Consider the following 24,068-nt stretch of genomic DNA (forward strand, 5'->3'; position numbering starts at 1 on the left):
GAGGGGACCGCAGGAAGGGACACAATTTCAATGTTGCTGTGAAAGGAGCTGTCAGGGCATCATTGAGGGAGGGGAGGAGGGGATGCTGCAGCCCTGGAAGGGGAGTTGTCCTGGGCAGCCAACCATGGAGGAGGCCATGGAGAGTTGGGCTTTCTCTATGTCTAGCTCTTTTGTTCCTGAGTCTCCCAGCTGTGAATGCCCTTCAGGCAAGAAGCAACAAGTAGCAGGCTGATGCTGCTTCTGGTGGTGGTGAGAGGAAAGCAGGGGGCTCAGGCCCCTCTTTCCAGGATATTTGTTGCCACCTGCAGACTTTCTTTTAATGGAATCTGGACCCTGTTAGGAGCTAGGAGTTTAGCCTTGTCCACCAGCCCTCCCCCTGCACTGAGCACTTCCCATCTGAATGCCCAGCAGCCAGGCTCTGGGTCCCTGGCCCTCGGCCCATCCTGGCCTTTCCCTTTTGTTGCCCTAAGGGCTGTGTGTTATGAGTCAAGTCACTGGGCAACCAGGTGCCTTCAGAAAAGTCCTCTCTGGCAGCTACTGTTCATTCCAGCCAAAGCAGCAGAGAAAGCAGGGCATAGGGCTCAGGGGGACCCATTCCCGCCTTATACCAGCCCTGGACAACTGATCAAGCTCCCTCTAAAGGTATTCATATGGAATATTCTATGGTGGCTGGGTAGATACCACCTCACCTCTTGCTAGGTGAGAGCTGGTAGCTCCTCCCTGTTCAATGTGCATCTCAATGCCTTTTCTCCAAGCGAGTTTTGCAATAAAAGAGCTGTCACTGTGAACAGGTGGGACAGGAGTGACAGCTCCTTCACTTGCTGCTGTTGCTGCTGCTAGTGCTGGGACAGGAGACAAGACAGGTGAGACCTGCGCCTCCTTCTGTCAGGGAAGGTTCTGAACTAAGGTAAAGCTTTTCATTGAATCCTGGGGCTTTGTGATTTCAGGCACTTACAGTAGTGAAAGTATTTTTCTTTCTAACTGCTTTCCCTCTAGGCCATAAAAGCTCTTTTTTTTTTCTTTTCTTTTCTTCTTTAAAATTTCCAAGCTCCTCTCAGGAGTTGCTACACCTTCTGATTGAGACATCGCTCCTCATTTGCAAACCTTAGCTGTGTCTGGGGGCAGGGCTGCGGTGGAGCTGCCAGGAGCAGAGAGAAAGGTTCCCAACTACTAGCCCTACATCAGACATCGGAAACTGGGGGCAGATCAATCCGGGAGGTGACAGGCACCAGGAGGCTCCCTCCTCAAAGGACATTTAAGAGACATTTTCTTTCGTTGGTATATTTTGCATGGTTTGGCGTCTAAAGCACATCTGAGAACAGGTATGATGGAGCTGAACTTTCCTTTCTTTGAAGAGTCTGTGGATTCAGGTCTATGCATTGTGGCGGGGTGCGGGGGTGGGGGGAGCATCCAATTGGAAATCCAGGTGCATGGATCTCATGGCCACGTGGGCTGCAATGAGGATGGTCCAACAGGCATTTGGAATAGGCTTGATTTTGGAATGCAGTGGATCTGATTACTTCTTGGCAGCTTCTCTTTCCTAATTATGTTTGGCTTAGTCTAGCAGTCAATTTACTTTGCAATCCCTAAGTTGATCCAGAAAGCATACAGAGGGGACAGAGAGAAGACTGTCTAAAAAGCAGACTGGGTGGTGGGGGAGTGGGGGAGGAGTGTTCTGGTTGGGAATGTTCCTCATTGAATAATTCCCAACCCAACCCAAAGAAAGGTGACTGCATATTAAACCTTGGCCCTTTGTTAAGCCCCAAAAGCTAGATGTACCAAGCGTCTTTAGGAAGGATATTGTGCACCCTTTCAAGTGTTTTGCTCCCTAAATGTAGCTCAAGAAGAGATATGACAGGTATTTTGCATCAATTTCATTGGAATATAAAATTTCTCATAGTGAATATATGTTCTGGTTCAGAGCTTTAGAAATCTTAAGTCTAGCATCAATACTCTGCATGACATCAGTAAAGGGACGCCTTGATCATTGGAGTTCCAATCTGAATGTGGCAATTCCACCAGAGCAAAGCTAAAGTTTTCCCTTTTATAATTTAGGAACAAGTGAGTGCATACAATTTAAGACTTTAAACAAAATAGCAAGCAGAATAGTGAACCTGGTCAAGATAATGAACTGGTTCTTCTGATGGCTTTATAGAATTTGTTATTCAGCTGAACATATATTCATAAATTATTAAGTAACTCAGCCATTTATTATATCAAGTTTAAAAAATAAAATAATATCTAAGTTGAAGGGCCTTATGCAGCAAGTATAATGATTAGGGTGTGTATATATTCCAATGATATTAAAGTTCAGACACTGCTAATAAAATCCGGTCAACCTCAACCTTACCAAGTGGAAGTTAATTGAGTTTTATGATTAAAAGTTGAAATATAAAGGAAGAGCAATATGTAATGTTTGGGAATGTGGCAGGGGTGGGGGAGAGCATCCAATTATTTGGGAAACAACTTTTGGTCTTCTCCTTCCAAGGATGAAATGTAGCATGGTGAGGTCAACTAACAACCAAACCTATTGAGATTTTAGCTACTATTTTTAACAGTACATTTTTGGTGAATTGAATTTATTGCCTGGAAAATTATTCAACCATAGGTTCTCCATGGTGTAATACTAGGCAGTGGTCAAAAATTCCTATTTCCTCTGCTTTCAAGTCAGCTACTCACCTATCCAAGCTCAAGATCATCTATAGCCCACTGGAATGGTTGAGGGTAGACCTATGACCTAGGAGGTCACTATTTGATTCCTGATCAGGGCATATGCCTGGATTGCAGGCTCAATCTCCAGTGTGGGACATGCAGGGGATAGCCCATCAATGATTCCTTCTCATCATTGATGTTTCTATCTCTCTTTCCCTCTCCCTTCCTCTCTGAAAACAATAAAAACATGTTTTTAAAAGAGATTATATATAAAATGGAAGTGATGGTACTGATCTCATAGGAGTGTCAGGAAGATTAAATAAGGTTAACACATAGTGGCCAGAACATAGTAAGTGCTGAATAAATGGTTTTATATATACACCTTATACCCATACACCCCTACAATATGCATGTTTCTTGCATTTTGATCATTTTCTGATCCTACCACCTACTAGTAGAAGCAGGAAGTCAAATATATGGGATCCTGCTAGTATGATAGCAGGTCTGATGACTTACCTAAGGAAGAGAAGATGAATTTTAACTGACATTTGGTAACATGAGTTCACTCTATTCTTGTCTTCCAATAAAAAAAACAGTCAAGAAATAATTACTTTTTATTTGGGGTGATGAGTAATCTAGTAGATGAATCAGCCTCCTCAAGTGTATATTATTAGTCTCCCTCAATTTTAATTTTATGTATCGTTACTATGAAGTTTCTGCATCAACTTCCTGAGAATCCCATCTGAAACCTATGATTCAAATTAGTTGTAATTCACATTCGAGAAATTTTTGCACTCTTTTTTATTAGAATTAAAAAATACTCACTTTATTTGTGCACAATGGGCTGGCCAACCTGTTTTGGGACACTCTCTTCCACTAACCAGCAATGCGGGCTCGGACAAGTCACACCCAACATCTCTGAGCTTCCCTTTTCCTTGCACCAAACCCAGTGATATCCCAGATTGTTTCTCTCTGGTTCAAGAGTTCTAGTTCTAAGTTTATTTTTTATTTCATTTCTAATGTCAACGCATAAAATAATTTTCAGAGCCACTTTCTTGACTTTCCAAAAAGTGCTGGAGAAACCAGCTGACAAAATGTGAATTCATCAAATTTTAAAAGATAAAAAAGACAGAAACCACACCCCTTGCTGCAGTAAGATAATCTCTAAAACAAACTTGGTTGTGCCAAACAGGAGTTTCAAACAAACTTCCATAACTCTGAAGGGAAAAAATAAGGTAAGGGAGTGGGGAGTGGAGAAATTTTTGCACACACACACACATACACACACACACACATGCACACACACACACACACACACACACTAAGAAATTAAAAGAACTCTATCACATCAGATAGGAATCTCCACCAATCCAAGCTCTGATTCTCGGGCCAGGAAAAACTACTTCCTCCCCTCCAAAACTAATGTGATATTTCATAAATTAAATTATAATCATGGAGTAAGTAGAAATATATATATGGAGTTATCTACTTTTTTCTATTTCCTTTTTTTAATAATATACTTTATTGATTTTTTATAGAGAGGAAGGGGGAGAGATAGAGAGTTAGAAACATCAATCAGCTGCCTCCTGCACACCCCCTACTGGGGATGTGCCTGCAACCAAGGTACATGCCCTTAACTGGAATTGAACCTGGGACCCTTCAGTCTGCAGGCTGATGCTCTATCCACTGAGCCAAACCAGTTAGGGTGCTTTTTTCTACTTCTTTTCTCCAGAGAAACACAATAGTTTATCAAATATCTAAATGTCCATGATGCTTCAAATGGAATCGCTTTTAACAAGTCAAGTGGATGAAATGGAAAAATAGATTTTAAAATATTACACTCATATGCAGCTTATAAATTTTTATAATTTGCTTTCAAATACTGATGATCCTTAACATTTTTCTTTTTTAATGTTCATCACATTTGTCCCAACAAACCTTTACATAAGCCAAGGAACATTAAAGGGGGAAACTGTTTCCCGTTCGTTCCTCCGTGCTTTGGTTTGGATTGCCATGCACATCTGTCCTACAGCTGAGAAAGGGATTGTCAAGAGTAGAAATGACCCGCCAACTCCTTCATAGACACTCAAACAATTAACTTCAGCAACACCCATGTCTTTCCAGTTCTTCCACACTCTCATGTGCCTCAGGCAACCTCCCATCAGCCAAGTCCAGATGGTGCAAACTCTCTTGAAATACCTCCGAAGGATAGCTACTGGTCAAGTGGGTTGGGGAAGAGTCTCAGGTTCCCCTAATATCTGGAAAAGTGCTTTTCTCTCTCCAGTTCAAACATGCTAGGTAGGAAGAGGAGAAAAAACAAAGGAGGAGGAAATAGAGAGACAGAAAGCTTGAAGTAGAAGTTTGGGTTATAATTAGTGTTGTTGGTACAGATGTCTGTAGGTGTGATCACTTCAACAATAATTAGGACATGGGCACAGTGCCATCTTTAAGTACAGGAACAACGTTTACTGTGGTGAAAAATGCACCCTTCAAACAATGTATCCATTAAGAATCAGTGTATCTGATTTTAAGTTTTATAAAAATCCTTCGCAACCAAAACATTTTCAAACCCATTAATGACCACAGTACTGAAAATTAGTTAAATTTAGAATATAGATCAGCACACATAGAACTTGGGTGATAAAAAAAATAAATGAGCAAGATTTTTCTTAATAGTCTTACTCCCTTGAAGAGCTTAAGATGGCTTTTGTTGTTATCTATATGCTAATATTCCTTAACCTCTTTCTTTGCTGCTTATTTGGGTAATTGCAGTAGATTTCTCATTGGGTTGTAGTGAAGATCCCATGAGTTAATATACATGAAGCACTTAGAACAGTGAGTGGCATGAAAAGACATTCAATAAAGTAAGCTTCTACTGTTACTATTATTGTAACCTTAATATCAATATAATTAAAACAAATATTCTTATTTTAGAACCAAACGAGTTGCCCATAAGCAGTTACCACTATTCTTTAAAACTCACAAGGTAAAAAAAATTTTTAAAAAAACTTCTAGATATTCTTTACTCTTCCTACATAGAAAATACTAGTTTTCATGTTTTTCTGTACTAGAAATATTCATCTATGGTATCTTGTAAACCATTTTTGAAAAACACGTATAGACTGTAAAGGTGCAGAATCTAGATATCACATCTTATGAAAAATCGCCTGAAAAACTGAGTGGATTTAGAGAAGAGAGAGGATGAAGGGGGCATGATTATAGTCTACAAAAACTGAACTAACAGGCCAGGACCAATTTGTAAATGTATTTTTTAGTATTTTATTTTTCAATTACAGTTCACATTCAAAACTATTTTGTATTCATTTCAATTGTCTAACATCTGGTTAGATAATCAGATGTTTTGCAGAGTAGTCCCCCCAATATTTTAAATACCCACCTGGCACTATACACAGTTATTACAATATTATTGACTGTATTCCCTACGCTGTACTTTACACCTCCCTTGGCTATTTTGTACAATGTACCTTAAAATTAAATATGGTCTCCAGGTAAAGAAAGTGTGCTTGCTTGAAAGCTACAAAGGTTTTTCCTCATGTGTTGATATTTTAAGATATGTTTTTGCCTTTGGTTCTTGGCAAGTAATTTTAGCAAGTGATTAATCCATCAGTTTACAAATAGGTTAAGTACCAAAAAGAATACCCAGATAAACAAAATAGGATTCATGTAAATAATTTTTCTTCTTTCTATTTGGCCTCTGGGCTCTCCATCAGGCCTGTAGATATTTATTTGCTGGGAAGCCAGAATCTCCCTTCTCTGTCTGTTTTCCACTCACCAAAAAAGCATAGCCTTGTACTAGAAGAAATCTTGGTATAACCACATGCCTGGTAACACATCTGCGTTTTCACATGGCTGTCCATGTGAACAATTGCATTCTGCATTGCATTTCTTGATCACTGTTAATAGATTATTGTAATTGCTCTTCTTAAGCAAGCTCACCAAAGAATTGTTTTCTTATAGAATAGAAAACAAAGTCATTCTCTTTCATAAAGCGGTTTTTAATAAAAGGGCCAAAGATAAATTAATGAGGATAAACACTGAGGGACACTTTCAAATGTAACTTTGCAATGTGGCTCACACCTCTCCTCACAGCTTTTCCTCTACACGTCCACTCCCAGCATTCTCATTTGTTCTTACTACCTCATCACTAGTAAAACTCCAAACAACTTCTCTAATTCTAGTGTTTTTACCTGCCTCCAATACACTGTACTCAGTATCATCTCCCTTGTCAATCTCCTGCCTGGAAGAAATATTTAAAATGTTCCATTTATAACAGAATAGAGGCCAAACTTCTCTGTGCCTAGTGCTTCTTGATCTGGTAACAACATACCTTTTAATTTTTTTTAACCTGTATTGTCTCTCATAGCCTTTGGCTCCAGCTAAACCAAATATTTTCTGTTGTTCAAACTCAGAAAATCTTAATTCCTTGGCTCATTTTGCCCCCTCTCCTTGGAATGACCTTTCACAAATTTTTCTGCACATGATCCAACCTATCTGTATCCAGAAAAGCTGGCAGATGGAGGTTTATATCTGTAAGGAGTTTATTATTTTTCTTGTGCAAAAACAAGTCCAGACATGACTATCCAGTAGTGGGCATATGATTTCACAGAACCATGGGGAGCCCAGGCTACTTTTAGATTTTAATCTTCTGCTTCTTGCCTCATGTTTGCAAAATGACTGCTCCATTGCCAACACCACATCAATATTCCAGGCATGAAGAAGGGGAAACATCATGTGGCAGCTAAGTCTGCTTATTTTTAAATTGTTCTAAATTCAGCAACTTTCAGATATATTTCATTGGCCAGTATCATATCACACACTAACCTTGGCTACAAAGAGAAGATGTGAAAATAGCAAATTACTAGTCACATGCTTGTGCTAAAGAATGAGGGAGGAAAAGCCCTAGCCCGTTTGGCTCAGTGGATAGAGCATCGGCCTGCAGACTGAAGGGTCCCAGGTTCAATTCCAGTCAAGGGCTTGTATCTCGATTGGAGGCTCCTCTCCAGCCCTAGCTCTGGTCAAGTTTTGTGCAGGAGGCAACCAATGGATGTGTTTCTCTCACATCAATATTTCTCTCTGTCTTTCCCTCTCTCTTCCACTCTCTCTAAAAAAAAAAATCAATAGAAAAATATCCTCAGGTGAGGATTTAAAAAAAAAAGAATGAGGGAGAAATAAAATAAGATGGAATGAACATGCATTCAGTAACATTGATCACAAAGCCTTTACGGCTTACTCAATCTGCCATTTTCTCTAAGGTGGTGTCCTGGAGCCTCTCAGACAACTATGAATTTCTGCCCAGACTTACTTTTAATTGACTTTCATAATTATCTTGCTTTTCCCCGAGGTCTAGAACTTCATGGTCATCTTTGTACCCTCTAGTGTAGCAGGCACAAAGATACTTAGTATATATTTGAATAGGTTTAACCTGATATCTGAGGAGGAAAAAGAGGGCCGTTTTCTGTAGTTAAGCGTGGTTGTATTCCACTGTAGTGAAAGCATGACTTAGGTAACTTGACCAAGGACAGGCAACCCTTTGCCAGATATGGCCTACAGCCTATTTTTCTACAGCCCATGAGGTAAGGATAGCTTTTATATTCTTACAGTGTTTGGAAAAATAAAACAAGAATAGGCAACAGGTACTGTATGTAGCCTACAAGCCCTGAAATATGTACTATCTGTCCTTTTACAAAAATTATTGCCAACCCCTGACTTAGATAAAATTTACTACACTTTTCCATTTTGTCCATGTGTACCATCTGTGATTTAATGGACTGGTTACACTATGCCAGACTGACTGGAACCACCAATGTCCTTGGAAACCATTCTTATGAGAAAACCTGCCAGCTGCCCTTCCTATCAGGAAAACTAAATTCCCTACTCATTCCGCAGAGAAACTGACATTGGGACTTCCCGAGGGTCTCTTTTCCAATCTGAGATAAATACCCAGGTTTGAACTAAATTAGATTTTTGATGATTTTTTAGGTAACAGCGCTCTCCTGTTGCTATATAAATTATTAAGAGAAAATAGATGGGAGTTCCCGCGTGGGAATAAGCATGAATCCCAATGAATTGTATTTTCCTTTTCATCATTAGATAACTTTAAAGGGATTATCTAAATGAAAAAAGAGGCCTTTTTTTATCTTGGCCCTCCTTTATAACCTGACTACATTATCCAAGCTAAAGAAGTATATGTAAAACAATCACCTAAAAGCTGTTTTATTTTAATGTTGTGGGAAGTATTTTTTAAGTTCTTTTAATGATGTATCAAGTTTTCCTATCTGTAAGTTTAAGAAAGATGGAGAGCTATTTTGTCTTTCTTGTCACTGAACCCTCCATTGACAATTGCTGTGCCTGGTACATAGAAGATACTTGTTAAGCAGTCACTATGTGTGTGTCTGCCTCCCCTTCATCCCAAGACAATGAAGCTTTGTTTCTATTGTCACATGTCACCTTATATTAATGATGACCTAATTATAATATGAAAGAAATTAAGAAGTTCTACTTCTTCAGTATAAATTCTATTTCTTCCATCTAAGTTTAGATTCCTGGAGAATGACATATGAAGAAAGTGAGATTTAGAACATTGATATAATTTCTGAAGGTCAAATTTATAGCCATGATTGGAATCAGAAGCAACACTGAGGTGCTCAGTCCACAGCACTACACAGGTTATCAGGTTTGGGTAGTGCTGGGTGCAAAGTAAGCCTGCTCTCTCACTTGACTCCCTTTCCTGCCAATACTGCATCTCCTCAAATTTGGTGGATTTCTCCATGAAAAGAAGCAATGCATTCCCAAGGAAAGCCATGAAAGTACTCATGAAAGGGTTAGAGTAAACTAACCAAAATCTCAAGGTGCACTCTATTCAAACAGAAAATCTTCAGCGAACAAACCAAACACGTTCTTTGCAGAGCCCAGGAACTTTTATATCACTTTGAGAAAATATACTATATAAGTTAAAGAAAATAAATGATAGAATAGAAATAGTACAATGTATTGGATTACAGTACCTCTTCAAGTATAATTTAAAATTGCATTAATCGTCTCCTTATTAGAACAAGCTTACTAATTTTGTGTCACAGAAACATTTTTTTCAAAAGGCATGTGCAGCCCTGGCCTGTGTGGCTCAGTTGGTTGAGTATCCTCCCGGGCAACAAAGGGTTGCCAGTTCAATTCCCAGTCAGGGCACATGCCCAGGTTGTGAACTCCATCCCCGATAGGGGGCATACAGGAGGCAGTCGATAGATGTTGTGCTCTCACAATGATATTTCTTTCCCTTCCTCTCTCTCCAAAAATCAATAAACTATTCTTTTCTTTAAATGGCATGTACAATTAGGCATCCATTAAAATAGTACAAGTATGATTGTTGTGCTTTCAATCTATGGAGCATTTTTTCTCTCTTACAAAAATGCCAGAGCTTTTATACAAACAGAACTTAAAGGTGCACATGTCAGTGGTTCTGAATTTATTATTTAAAATGACTGTGAGAAAAACAAGGAATTCTTTGGATCCTGACTCAGCATGTTTATCTTATTGACTTTTAGTCAATGTGTTTCTATTTACAACATACGAAATACTCTCACCAGGACAAAGGTCCCAGCGCTGCTAGGTCAAACCGCAAACTCTGGCAGATGAGCAAATAGCCGAAGCCAGGGTCTACTTGAATTGTTTACACTCTTAGAGGTCACGTTCAGACCCAATCTGCCTGAGATGCCTTGTAACACTGATTTGCATTAGCAGGTAGCTGACGAGATTTACCTGCAAGGACCAGAAACATGCACTGCGCCATCCAGAAGGCAGAAGTGCTGGATGGGGCTCATCTGATGCAGATTCTCTGGCAGGATGGTACGGAGTCCTTCTACCCTGCCGTGTGGCTGAGGGACAACTGCCAGTGCCCCCACTGCTACCTGGATTCTGCTAAAGCACGGAAATTTCTCGTGGAATCTCTTGATGTGAACATTGGTATTAAAGACTTGTCGTTTGACAGAAAAAGGGTAATTATCTCTAAATTACCATTTCTCCCTTCCTTCCCAAGATAAATAAAGGGGTGGATGTCCAATAATGTAAATAATGAATTATTATTGGATCATACATGTCATCAGGTTCGGGTAGTGCTGGGTGCAAAGTAAGCCTGCTCAGTAACTGAAAGATTCTGTTATTATTCCTACTATTTTTATTACTGTGACTATTGTTCATAAAATCTAGCATTGCGCATTATTCCTTTAGTGACTGACAGCCTTAGCATGCCTGGGCCTCAGTTTACTCATCTGTGAACTAGGGGTACTAACAGAATTTGTTCAGAGAGATAATGTGAGGATTCAATGAGATAATATGGGTAAAATGTTTCGCCTAGTGCCTAGCATTATAGTAAGCACTCAAAATTAGTGAGTAGCTGTGCAAGGATTGTTCTAGAATTCCCAAAAGCATAGCTCTCAAAACCACAAACTAGATGTGGCCACCACCCTATGTTTCTCTCTTCCAAATACTAGGATAATTACCAGAGAAGCAAAGGTGACCAGCAAGGTCACCCTCCTCACACTCTTGTCTTCATCTCCACTGGAGCACTTTACTCCCAGGGTTCCCTGCATGCTAGCTGTGTGACCATAGAAATGGTATTTACTCCTACATCCCCCACGTGAAATAATGTCAATGATAGTAATGCCTTCTCCCCAGAGTTGCATGAGGACTAATGAGTTATGTCTGTAGTGCTCATTACACAGTATGCACTCAATGTGGTGTTATTTTGTGCTATTATTATTATTATCTGCCTGGTCACATCATTACTATTTCTGATACTCTAACTTCAAGTCATGGCAAAAAGTTTGGAAATCACAGGTTTAGAGAATACAAAACAAGAATGTCAGGTCTAGCCAGGTTTTATTGCTTGTGTGATATTTAAGGGGCCTCAGAACTCAGATAGATCCCAGTGGCTTTCAGTGATCTTGTTTTTCAAAAGCTTATTCTATGCCTGTGCGTATATAGGCAAAAAAAGGGGGGGTGGAGATTGATTCCCTGATTATCTTAAATGACATTCAGAAACAGGGCAATAGTGGAGAACTGAGTATACAGAAGCATAATATACATACAGGTGATATTTGCTTTCTGTGTTATAAGGTTCTTATCACATGGCCAAGCGAACATTACAGTGAATTTGAAGCTGATTGGCTGAAGAAGAGATGCTTTTCACAGCAGGCCAGAGAAAAACTCCAAAGAGAATTGTTTTTTCCAGGTAACCTTGTCATGGTCTTCAATGTCATTTAAAACTCGTATGGGAAGAAATTTGCTCAGAATCAAATTCAAACCCTTGTGCTTTTGTTAAAATGTTATGGTAATTTATGTGGAATGTCTAATGATTTACCAACACAGGTCATTTGGATAGTGATGAAAAGAAATATAGATCCATTCTAGACATTCTCAAGAGACAGGAAGGAAAGAAACACAGCAAACTTGTATCCTTGTCATATACTGTGAAACCTGGCACAGCAGACATTCTGAAAGTGTCCGCTGCATAGTGGCAGAACAAACCAGAGTTGCCCTTCTTAATAATTTGACCCAAGGACAGAATAACACCAAATCAACAACGCAGGAATTCCTAACCTGGTATCCACAGATAAAATTGTGTGATCCATGAACCCCATGCTGTGTTTATATGAGTGTCTGTGTGTGTGTTTGTATGCGTGTGTGTAAGTGTGCACAGCACATTTGCTTGGGGAAAATTTATATGGGTCTCAAGGGAACCTGTGACCACATAAATGTTCAGGAAATCTGCACTAATGGATGCTATGGAGAAAAAAAAAGACTTCATTCTTGAGCAGAGAGACAAGATAAAATAAAGATTAATATAGGTATTTTTAAAGTATGACTCTTAGGAGATACACAATAATTACAGCTCAAGAAGAGGCACTAGAGAGAAGTGGGAAGTGTTAATAATTCACTCTCTGTGTATTTTGAAGATTTGTATCAAAGATTATGTGGGACAAAGGCAATTTCTAGAAACATGATGATTCTTATGTATTTTCTAGAATCTCAACTTCTACAAACACACTAACAAGGCAAGTTTTCCTGAACTAGCTTTTCCACTGTTAACCGGAAATATTGGACCTCTGCCTCTTTGACCAGGCTCCTTGAATTTTGTAACACCTCTCTGGGAATTCTGGGTCATATCCCAAAATCGAGAGATAGTACCTTACTCCTTTCAATTCTGAAAATCTCAGATGTGTGTGGTAACTCTCCGTGCTTTTAAATGCTAGACTTACTAGTATAACAGTTTGGTAATGGGTATGGAAATGTTACTAATTAATCAACTTCAACCACACAGCTTGACCTTGTCCTGTGGTTATCAACAGGGTATGACTGTTCCTTCCACTTCAAGCATAGGTCAGTCTTGCAAAGAACTAGGTCCCTAGCCCTAGCCAGTTTGGTTCAGTAGATAGAGCATTGGTCTGCAGACTAAAGGGTCCTGGGTTTGATTCTGGTCAAGGGAACATGCCTCAGTTGTGGGCTCAATCCCCAGTGGAGGGGGAGGGTGCAGGAGGCAGCCAATCAATGATTTTCTCTCATCATTGATGTTTCTATCTCTCTTTCCCTCTCCCTTCCTCTCTGAAATCAATAAAAATAAATAAAAGAACTAGGTCCCTCTAGTCCAGCAGTTCTCAACCTGTGGGTCGCGACATATTTGGGGGTTGAACGACCCTTTCACAGGGGTCGCCTAAATACAGCCTGCATATCAGATATTTACATTACGATTCATTACAGCAGCAAAATTACAGTTGTGAAGTAACAACGAAAATAATTTTATGGTTGGGGGTCACCACAACATGAGGAACTGTATTAAAGGGTCGCAGCATTAGGAAGGCTGAGAACCACTGCTCTAGTCCCTTAGCCTCACCATTCTGAAAACTGACACAATTTTGTTCCAGTGCTTTCTGTCTAAACCACCAGGAATCATTTTCCTCTTTCTCAAGCCCAGCCAGCTGGCGGGATCCATATGAGTACCCGGGGAAATATGTTTTCCTTGCCTTCCCCAGTGAGTGCATTGCTAGTTACTTCACAGACTCTCCAGTTACATAACCGAGTAGCAATTGGGTCAAATAGCAGAATCACAAATGTACTATTATTTTCTTTCAATTTCTTCTGGCACTCAAAATACTTTTCTTTACCCTGCCCTAATTTTGTAATCCTGTTGGATTTTACTTTCATTTCCTTCAGGCTCTTCTTTTAATTATTTCAGGGAATAAAAGCCAACTTCTTATTATTACAGCTTAAGCTTTTAAGCATTATAAAAGGACATGGCCACCCCCCTCCCATTAATATTGCTTGACGAGCACAGTTTATAGCTTACATTTCTCAATGCTATCAGGCAGTAGCAAAATGGAAATGATACTACACTCAGTTAAGTAGTGGAAAAAGCTGGTCACACGGCAATCATGAATAATATAAGGAGAACTGGCTGCTATTTAGACACTGGAAAATATTTTAATGGTTTAAAACAAGATCAGATTTTTAAAATATATTCTCAAGCTGTGCAGTTGGTGGGTTAAAGTAGAAATTAATGGGCCATTTTAGAGAGTATTGCTTTTATGGCTTTTTGCCCGTAGAACTTGACACGTTATTTTACTGTCGTTGCATATTTTCAAACATTTGTACTCCAGAACATGTAAACAGACTCAGTGACATTGGTGAAAGGCCTTTGTTAGGTTTTCGGTCCTCAGTGGCAATGCCTCCTCTTCTGCACTTTCCTTAGAGTGAGGAGAGCCTTTTAAAATCTGGCGTCAAGATGCAGACCACTTTCCCTTGATCTTCCCTTGGCACTGGATGTGGAGCTCAAAACTGAAGGCACAGATGATAATCTGCCAGAAAAGGCTTTTGTCATGGGACAGGCACAGCTGGGAGGAAGACGTGGATAATAATCATTCCCTCACAATGTCCTCTCCAGTGGCACATAGATTGGGTACCTATTTTGTGCTGGAAGCTCTTTAAGGAAATACCAAGTTAAATATATATATATATAGATTCTGTCCTCCAGGATGTAGCAAGTCTAGGAGGGTGCACAAGCCATGAAAACAAATAAGTAAAATACATCAAGTCCATGACGACACGCATAGAAGGTTAAGTACAACATAGAGGAAGGAATCTGAAGAGATGAGGAAAGGGTCCCCAAAGGGAAGTCATGGTTTAGCTGGGTTTTGAAGAATCAGTTTGTCAGGCAAAGATAGAAAGTCAAGAAATTCTCAACAGAGAAAAAGGCCTGTGGAAAATCACAGAAGTATAAAATAGCAGGGTAGGTTTAGGAATCTGCGATTAGTTTAATGCTGGTAAAGTTAAAATTATTAGTCCACAAGACAGAAGGGAGGGGCCAAACCATGAAGAGGCTTACGCGCCCTATTAAGAGTCTCAGTCCTAAACCATTCGGCAAGGGCGTTTCTCAACATAGAGCTCAGGTATAGTCCCTCCATTAGTTCTCAGGCTTATGTTATAAAGCCAGAGAAATGAGTTTAAGATCTTGATAAATTTAATAAGAAGATTGCTTTGCTTTTTTTTAGAATGCATTTTACAGATTCAGAGTTGAATCCTTCTGATTTTGACCAAAGGTATATAATTTCTTAAACGCTTATACATTTGTGAATGTCTCCTTAGCTTTGTTTTTCTCTTGTTGCATTCCCCCTTCTCCACTGTACCCCTTTGGTTCTTGGTTTGTATTCATTTTACAAAAGACAGTAAAGTGATTGGATTTGTGTTGTAGAAAGGTCCTGGTCTGGTCATCTGTGTTGAATGGACTGGTCTGGGGAGTGACTGGGAGCAGGGTGACCATAGCACAGCCTAGAAATGATCCTGCAAAAGACATTGAGAGCCTAAACCAGGGAAGTAGCAAACAGGATGGGGTAGAATCTGTATTCAAGAGAAACATATATCAACCTGTAAGATAGGAAGTCAGTGGTCCTGTTCTTTAATCTCTACCGAAACACTAATTCCAACAGATATAAGCACCCTGTATTTATTGCAATATTTTTCTCAATAACCAACATATGAAAACAACCGATGTGTCCATTGATATATGAATGGATAAAGATGTCACACACACACACACACACACACACACACACACACCAGAATACTAGGCAGCCATAAAAAAGAAGGAAATCTTGCCATTTGTGACAATATGAATGGACCTAGAGGGTATTGTGCTAAGTGAAATAAGTCAGACAGAAAGACAAGTACTGTATAATTTCACTTATATGTAGAATCTGAAAGAACAAATCAACAAACAAAACAAAATAAAATTCATAGATACAAAGAATAGATTGGTGGTTATCAGAGAGGAAGGGAGTTGAGGGATGGGCAAAATGAGTGAAGGGGGTCAATATGCTGATGATGGTAACTAGACTTATTGTTGGGATCACTTTGTAGTATATACAAAGATCAAATTATGCTATATACCTAAAACTAATATAATGTTATGTACCAACTAGAGACCTGGTGCATGAAATTTGTGCACTTGGGGGGAGGGAGGGGTGTCCCTCAGCCCAGCCTGCACCCTCTCCAATCTGGGACTTCTCAGGGGATGTCCGACTCACAATCTGGGACTGCTGGCTCCTAACTGCTTGCCTGCCTGCCTGCCTGATTGCCCCTAACTGCTCCCCTGCCAGCCTGATCACCCCATAACCACTCCCCTGCCAGCCTGATCAATGCCTAACTGCTCCCCTGCTGGCCTGATCGCCCCCAACTGCCCTCCCCTGCTGACCTGGTCACCCCTAACTGCCTTCCCCTGCCAGCCTGGTCATTCCTAAATGCTCTCCCCTGCAGGCCTGGTCCCTCCGACTGCCCTCCCCTGCTGGCCTGGTCACCCCTAACTGCCCTCCCACACCAGTCATCTGTGACAACATGGGCACAGCTATCTTGTGACCACATGGGGGCAGCCATCTTGTGTGAGGGCATGACAGTCAATTTGCATATTACCTCTTTATTATATAGGATTTTACCTCAATTTAAAAAATAATAAATAGAAAAATGTTTAAATAAATAACATCCTGACCATGTGTTTTTAATTATATTTTTTAAAAGCTGATGTATTGCCAAAACCGGTTTGGCTCAGTGGATAGAGCGTCGGCCTGCGGACTGAAGGGTCCCAGGTTCGATTCCGGTCAAGGGCATGTACCTTGGTTTCAGGCACATTCCCAGTGGGGGATGTGCAGGAGGCAGCTGGTCGATGTTTCTCTCTCATCGATGTTTCTAACTCTCTATCCCTCTCCCTTCCTCTCTGTAAAAAAAAAAAAAAAACAAACAATAAAATATATTTTTTAAAAAAAGCTGATGTATTTAAAAGCCTTTAAAAAGTTTGAGGATATTTTTGAGAACCTAAAGCAAATCTATTTCAAGGAAGAATTATTACAGTCCACTTCCTTTTCATGTGGTGTTTTTTTTCAGTACACTTACCACATCAAAAATTAAGGAAAATATACCTTTTTTACTATTGGAAAAACAATTTTCTGTAGTTACACTAAAGTAAATTTCCTTTTTATGTTTCTATTTTTTTTCAAACAGAGTAAAAGTAGAATGAGCTTTGTTCAATGAATGAAAAACTTTATTTTCTCAGAAACTAGGCTACTTTTTCTTGCAGACTAGAAGTGGGTTTTATAACATTGGCAGTTGGACTCTAAATTTAGAATTTATAAATTTAGAAAATGTAAAAGTGTGGCAATTTCAAGAAGTAAAGTTGGACCACTTTATATGCTGGCTTCATTTTTACCAAACCTGCACATATGTTATATATTTAGCTTGCCATTTTTGCTAGTGCCTACACATCAGGAAAGTCATCAGACACACACACACATGCACACACATGACAACTGGTTAAAAAATTGTTACCTCTCACTTCTGACTCTGCTTTTTCAAAGTGGCAGATCACAGAACTACAAAACTTTACTTTGGGGGGTAATAAATATCTCCATCATACTTAAATTTCTTCTTTTTAAGTTTCGGTACCAAACTTTTAAATGTGCACGTGGCAAAAAAATAAATAAGTAATAATCAAACAAATTAGCTGACTTTTAGCCTCTGTTCTAGTCAATGAATGCTCTAACATTACTATATTTTTCTCAAAATTCTGCATTTTTCTCAGTCTGTAACTGCTATTAAGAGAACAGTGTAGCATTGAAGTTAAGAGTGCTCTTGATCTTAGGTGTTGCTAGGTCTATGATCTTGAGCGAGCTACTTAACCTTTTTATGCCTCCAAATCTTTATCTGCATGATAGAAAAAGTGTCTACTTATCCTCTAGAGTAGTGCAATGCTGAGTGAAGGGCAATATCATGCTTTACGGATTAACTCAATCTTCACAAATTTCCCTTGACGGCGGATGTAAATAACTATAGAGACCAGCTAGTCCTGAGAGGTTGCTTGACCTTCTTGAGCAGTATATTTGTTTACAAAGAAAGAAAAAATGCTGAATCTTATTAGTGAAATTCATTTCTCCTTTTTCCCACTGGCTGTCAAAATTCCATGCATATTGTATGTTTGCCCAGAAAAGACTGATACTCAACAGGTTATAGGGGGGATATATTGTTTTGGTTTTCTCTTTCGCCCACAATTTAGTTTACTTTTATCATCTCATGTCTGGTTGGAGCTTTTCATCATCTCATGTCTAAAATAATATTAAAATAATATGGCCTCTGTGTTCACACCTGGCTTGCGCAACTCTGTAGGGTAATTTTCCTGTTGCCCAACATCTTCTCTCCTCCCTTTTGCTCTGTGTCTCACTGTGGCACAATGAAGTCCATCGTTTTCCCATTATCCAACAATCTGGTGCCACGCCCACAAGCATATGAATTCTTATTCTTATCCAAGTTCTCCTTGTTTCCCAGATAGCCTATTCCATTCTTTCTGTTTGACCAAATTTCACCTGCAGGGTCCAACTCACATCCCAATGAAGCCCTTTAGCAATGATTCGACTTGTTATTTATATGCATCCCTGAGCCAAACCATAAAATACAGATAAGAAGGTAAGCAAGCCAAGAAAATAGACATAATTTCACACTAAAATGCAAGGCTGTAATATAACAATGGAAGTATATACATTTTTTCAAAAAAAGGTGACTAGAGAGAAAGTGAAAGAGTGTTGTATGTCAAGAATGCTCTTCACCTGTGGAATACCATGTTATGAAAGGAGATAAGGCTTTGGAGTCAGCAGAGCTGGCTTTGACTCTCTGCTCTGTGAACTTGACTTAGTTTCATAAATGATCTGAGCCTTGCTTTTTTCTATGTAAAAGAGGCAGTCCTTTCAGTTTGGGGATGTAAAGAATAAAGGATAAAATGCAACTGCTGGGCTTCACACAGTGCCTGGACACAGACCTCAAAGCCTGTTAGGTCCTTTCCCTTTTTCCTCCAGTTCAGAGAGCCATGAACTTGGAGCAGAGGCATAGTAAAGAGCATTTGGGTGAACAGGAGGAGAAAGAAACAACAGTGGCATGGTAAGATCTTATGTTCAACTTTCCCTTACATGAAAATAATCATGTTATATTTTTGATTAAAAACATGAGAGTGGCTCAGGAATGAATTATTGCCCTGGAAAGGATTTTGGTCATTCAGATATTGGTTCAAAGTCTGGGCCAAAATTTTACCTTCCTAGCAGCAGATAGTTTGAAATAAAATTAAGGATAGCAGTGAAAAGTCTGATTAACTATAAACCTAATTTCAATCTGTGAGTTAGAAATGTTTGCTGAAGCTGGGATGGTCAGCAAACTTGGGAGAAAGTGGCTGTGTTATTTAGTAATAGTTAAAGGATTTCTATAGATGAAAATACCAGCAATCAACATATATATTTCATGTGTAAGCTAAATACTTGGATGAAATAAATTTCAGGCCCAAATTAGGCACAATCTCATGACTGTATATACAAGTAGATAATCTCAATAAGGAAGATAAAGGAAAGATAACTAAAGAAAAACAATATGCTCATTCCAGGAGGAAGCAGTCTCCAAACTCTAACTTCAATGGGGCATAATGGGAGTTTCTACCTCAGAATAAAGTGATCCAGCAAAATATATGATGGACAGCCAAAAGGGGGATTTATAAAATAATTTACTTGGAGCAATAAGAAAAAAAAAAGAGGAAAGATGATCCTCCACCAATGAGACTCAATGGTGTTAGATAATCCTGCTCCTCACACAGTCTTTTCCATCTCAGTTGAGGGCAACTCCATCTCTCTGGCAGCAGAACCACCCTTGATTCCCCTTTATCCCTTATACTATACATCCAGTATCTCAAGAAAATCTGTTAGCTCCATCATCAAAATAATTCAGAATCTGATCAAATCTTACTGCCTTCACTACAACTCTCTGAACTACCAACATCATTTGCCCCTTTTTCTTCTATCGCTTTTCCTACTCCATCGCCAATCTTCTTCCTCACATTTTTTAAAGAATTTAGATGTGAATAGAATATTATCAACTCATATGCCTTGAAGAAACCCTCTTTTTCATCTGCAAGGCAAGGATTAAGTACAAAGACAACTATCTAGTTCTGATTACCATCAGTGTCATCAGTTTGTTTGTATCCTAGAATTAATGTGTCATTTTATCAATATTTAATATAGTCAGAATGTTTTAAAAAGCATTACTTTATGTCAGGTACTGAGCTCAGTACTTTATATTTATTTCTCAATTTAATCCTAGCAACATCTTCACAAAGGCCACATTATTATTACAATCATTTTACACATGAGGAAAATGAGGCTGATAGAACTGAAGTAATTAATCCAAAATCAAAGAGATAAGAACTAGCAGAGCCAAGACTTGAATAAAGATCATCTGTTGTATTAAATACCGTTCATCCTCCCCCTTCCTCTTCTGTGTAGTCACAGCAGTTTGTGTGGGCTCCTCTCTCTGTGTCACTGTAGTTATTGCAATGAATGGCCAATGTTTGTGCATTGACCGTCTTCCCCACTAGACAGTTGGACTCTAGGAAAATATCTAAGATTAGTGACCATTTATTGAGTATCTAGCATTTATTGTGAATTTATTCAGCAAATATTTATGAGTGTTTACTATGTACCAGGCACTGTCCTAGGTGCTGGGGATGCAGTGGTGAACAAAACAGAGGAAGGCCTTGTCCCTAAATAGCTTACATCTTGGTAGAGAAAGCAATCAATACATTGATAAATATGTCTTATACTATATCAAATGGCGATAAGGACACGGGATGCAGGCAGGTTGGTGACTGTGATAGTGGGAGCACATGGAAGGTCTCTTCTGAGTCCTTCTATGTTTTTACTGAAATACAAAGCCAAGTTTTCGGCTGAGCATGAGTAGGAGAAGGAAGTGTGGGAGATTTGATGACAGAGAATGTGAGAAACTGTCAGCGAGAAGAGTATAAGACTTCACTAGAAATTAGTGGGTGTGCAATAAGATCAGTCATCATAGTGTGTTTTCCTCCAGACGGTCTGGTTCAAGTGCATAGTTAATCAAGTATACTATGGTGAGCTTTTTGTAAACATCATCTCATTTAACTTTAACAGCAACCCTGCAGGTTGTTTTCATCCCGTAACTTCCATATGGAGAAATTGAACTGAGAGAATATATCACTTTCTGAGGGTCATGTAGATGGGAAGTAGCAGAATTCATATTTGAATCCAGATCTGTTACCTTCAAACCTTGAGTTAATAACTTTGACACAACGTCCCTATCAAATTGGACCAATATCTTCCTCTCTGGGTGTGCCTCATACAACCTCAATGAACTAGCTTTGGAAACAACTTCCACTTCATCTGCTAAATGCCCTTGTTACCTCGTGTGTTCTCCTTCAGTGACTTTGAGTTCCTCCAACAAGCTAAGAGATTCCCCATCTTCCTTCTGCCCCTCCCACCAGGACACTCATCTCCTTGCCCCCTTGACCTTGGCATGACTGGCTTCTCTCACCGCTCAGGATTTGGCTTAAGTAGCATCTCTTCAGCTAGTTCTTTCATAACTGTCATGTACTAGTATAAATAGGTCCCCATCTATCTCCCAATGAGTATCAATATGCCCTGTTAACTCCCTATCACTGCTGCAATGTTTACTTTTATGTGCTTATATGTTTGTTTCCTTGTTTATTCACTGTTTTCCTCACAGGGGAAGCAATTACATCTATTTCTATTCACCCATGATATCTCTTTTGCCTCACAAGGCTTTCAATAAACATGTGTTGAATAAGTGAAAGATCACTTCAGCATAATGTGACAAGCACTGTAACTGTGGTGTGTATCGGGCTGGGGGACCAGAGAAGACAGCCACCTCACCCACCCTTGCAGATCCTGAAGGAGGCACAGTAGAGGCTGTCAGTGCCCGCCCATAGCCACCAGCGCTCTTTCTACACTTGCCAGCAGCTTCGTGCTGCTTGGTTGCCTCTTAGCTGGAAGGTTTCTCTGCCTGGGAGCACAGTTGGCCAGGACACACGGAAGGCCAGAAAGACCAGGAATGAGGGGATTCCCTGCCCCAGGGTGGACAACTCAAGTGTATTCTACAGTGTTGCCATAAGGTCCAGCAGTGCCAAGCCCTGTGGCAAAGCAGTAACCTGTTCAGTAATACACCTTCTACCTCCTAATAGTGCCCCCAGGATACCTCTTTAATCAATTGATTGCATTCACATCCTCATCTCAGGGTCAGAAGATCTCAATCGAAGTGAGGACACGTGACCAGAATCTTGAAAGACATGTTGAGTTCACTAGACAAGAAGTAAAAACACATCCAAAGAGGGCTGGATCTCCTTAGCGCAGAGAGAAGAATCAAAGCCCAATTTCCACTCGGGTGTCTTAGGGGTCAGATTTTTGTTTTAACTGGACCCCTATGAGGCATTTGTAGGAAAAGACAGTAAAGAGATTGGCTGTTTCAGAGCCAACAGCACAGTTAGGCGCAGGTGATCGGAAGGTCCTAAACTCTTGAAATAACACGTTGCAACTCGGCATGTCGCGCTCAGGAGTCTGTAGCTGAAGCGCTTCTTTGTGCCTTTTCCTTTTCTGAAATAGAACTTAGGATCCAGGAATGTGATTCATAACCCCAAGAAGGAAACCTTGTACAAATAATTTCTTGAAAGCCAGCCTGTAGCCTGTTCGTAAACTTTATGATGTGTGAAGCACATGTTCAAGGAAGTCTTTATTAGCGGGCCCGTAAGTTAAATTAGACGGGGTGGTTCATGCCTTAAATACTCCGTCATTTTCCATACTGTTTATGTATCCAGACCCAGGTGGGAAATTTCAATTAGCTTTCAGTGTATCTGCCTGACAAATGATTTACTCTAGTCAAACAGGTTTTCTTTTGGGCCCCCAGGAGTCATGTTTTACAGTTGGGGGAGACTGAAAAAGATGCTTCTAAATTACATTTTCAATATTAAGGTTTCTGTGGATTTCATAAAATGTAGTTTATCTTTCATAAAAATGTAATTTACCTCTCATGGAAATTTGAGTGGCTTACATTTGAAATGTGATGATAGATTTGGAGACTGGTGAGTCACAGTGCTGTCTCTGAAAGTCACCCTTAGCTTTATCAAGTGTATGAGCGGCTCACACTAGGACACAGGTTCCGCACAGGGCTGTGGCCCTCGGTGGCTGATTTCTGCGAAGCTCCTGCCAGGGTATGCCAAAATGAGAGCTATAGCTGGAACACTATAAATTTTGCGGAACTTAAAAATCTTTGTAACCTCACTCTGAAAGTGAAATCCTGCCGGCCTGAATATGTATAGTCCACACCATGCTTCTATTGGACTGATAACCTTGCTTTATACCCAGTATCTTTGTGTGAAATTGGTTAACTTTACACATGCAGAGTATAACCTTGATTGAAAGCATCTAACTCCTTCTGCAGTTTTAAAACAGAGGGTATTGTGTGTGTGTGCACTTGTGTGTTGGCGAGCATCCTGTGTGTGCATGTTATTCTATATTGGGAAAGTGACTCACGTAGAAACAAATTCACTGAAACATGCTATAAATGTATACAGATGTGTTCAGTGTGAGCCCAAAGCAGATGCTTCTGGAATCCCCCAAAGTAGTCAAAATACAAACTCAAAGTTTTAAAAACATTTACATCTAGTGAAATTGTTTTTCCAATCTCTCTTTATTCTATTTCCTGGCCACAGTCACCAAAGCTCTCTGGAAAGTGATACTGGCCTCAAGTAAAACCAAACTGACATGGATCCCTGAATTATAATGGCATAAAGGTAGAGGAGCCGGCTGATTTTGAAGCCTCGGTTCATTTCACAACAGGTGAAAAGCAATGCTGTTGTAGAGTTGTGCAATGGAGCCTACTCATAATGTTTTCTTCTGCATTTAAAATCCTGATGAGGAGCCAAGATTTATCTTTAAACTCCCATGCTAGAGCAAGTTCAGACACAGTGTTCCTTATTGTAAATTGCTCTGCTTTCTTGTTTATCTAGTAGA

The 24,068-nt window shown here is 39.7% G+C and overlaps 1 protein-coding gene across 4 annotated transcripts in view; it reads left to right on the forward strand.

Annotated features, from left to right (window-relative positions):
- The first annotated feature begins 681 nt into the window (after positions 1-681).
- The window catches only part of BBOX1 (gamma-butyrobetaine hydroxylase 1), a 56,033-nt gene continuing 32,646 nt past the window's right edge, over positions 682-24,068 (forward strand). For 2 of the 4 annotated variants that reach the window (XM_006091591.3, XM_023756371.1), the window contains exons 1-4: positions 682-907; positions 1,049-1,322; positions 10,408-10,661; positions 11,782-11,896. In XM_006091591.3, the coding sequence (XP_006091653.1) occupies positions 10,443-10,661; positions 11,782-11,896 (334 nt within the window). In that variant the 5' untranslated portion in view covers positions 682-907; positions 1,049-1,322; positions 10,408-10,442. The remainder of the gene's footprint in view (positions 908-1,048; positions 1,323-10,407; positions 10,662-11,781; positions 11,897-24,068) is intronic. The other 2 variants (XM_006091592.3, XM_014458263.2) reach the window with 2 other exon arrangements.

This window comes from Myotis lucifugus, unplaced genomic scaffold (genome assembly GCF_000147115.1).
Source record: "Myotis lucifugus unplaced genomic scaffold, Myoluc2.0 scaffold_92, whole genome shotgun sequence".
NCBI classification, from domain to species: Eukaryota; Metazoa; Chordata; class Mammalia; order Chiroptera; family Vespertilionidae; genus Myotis; species Myotis lucifugus.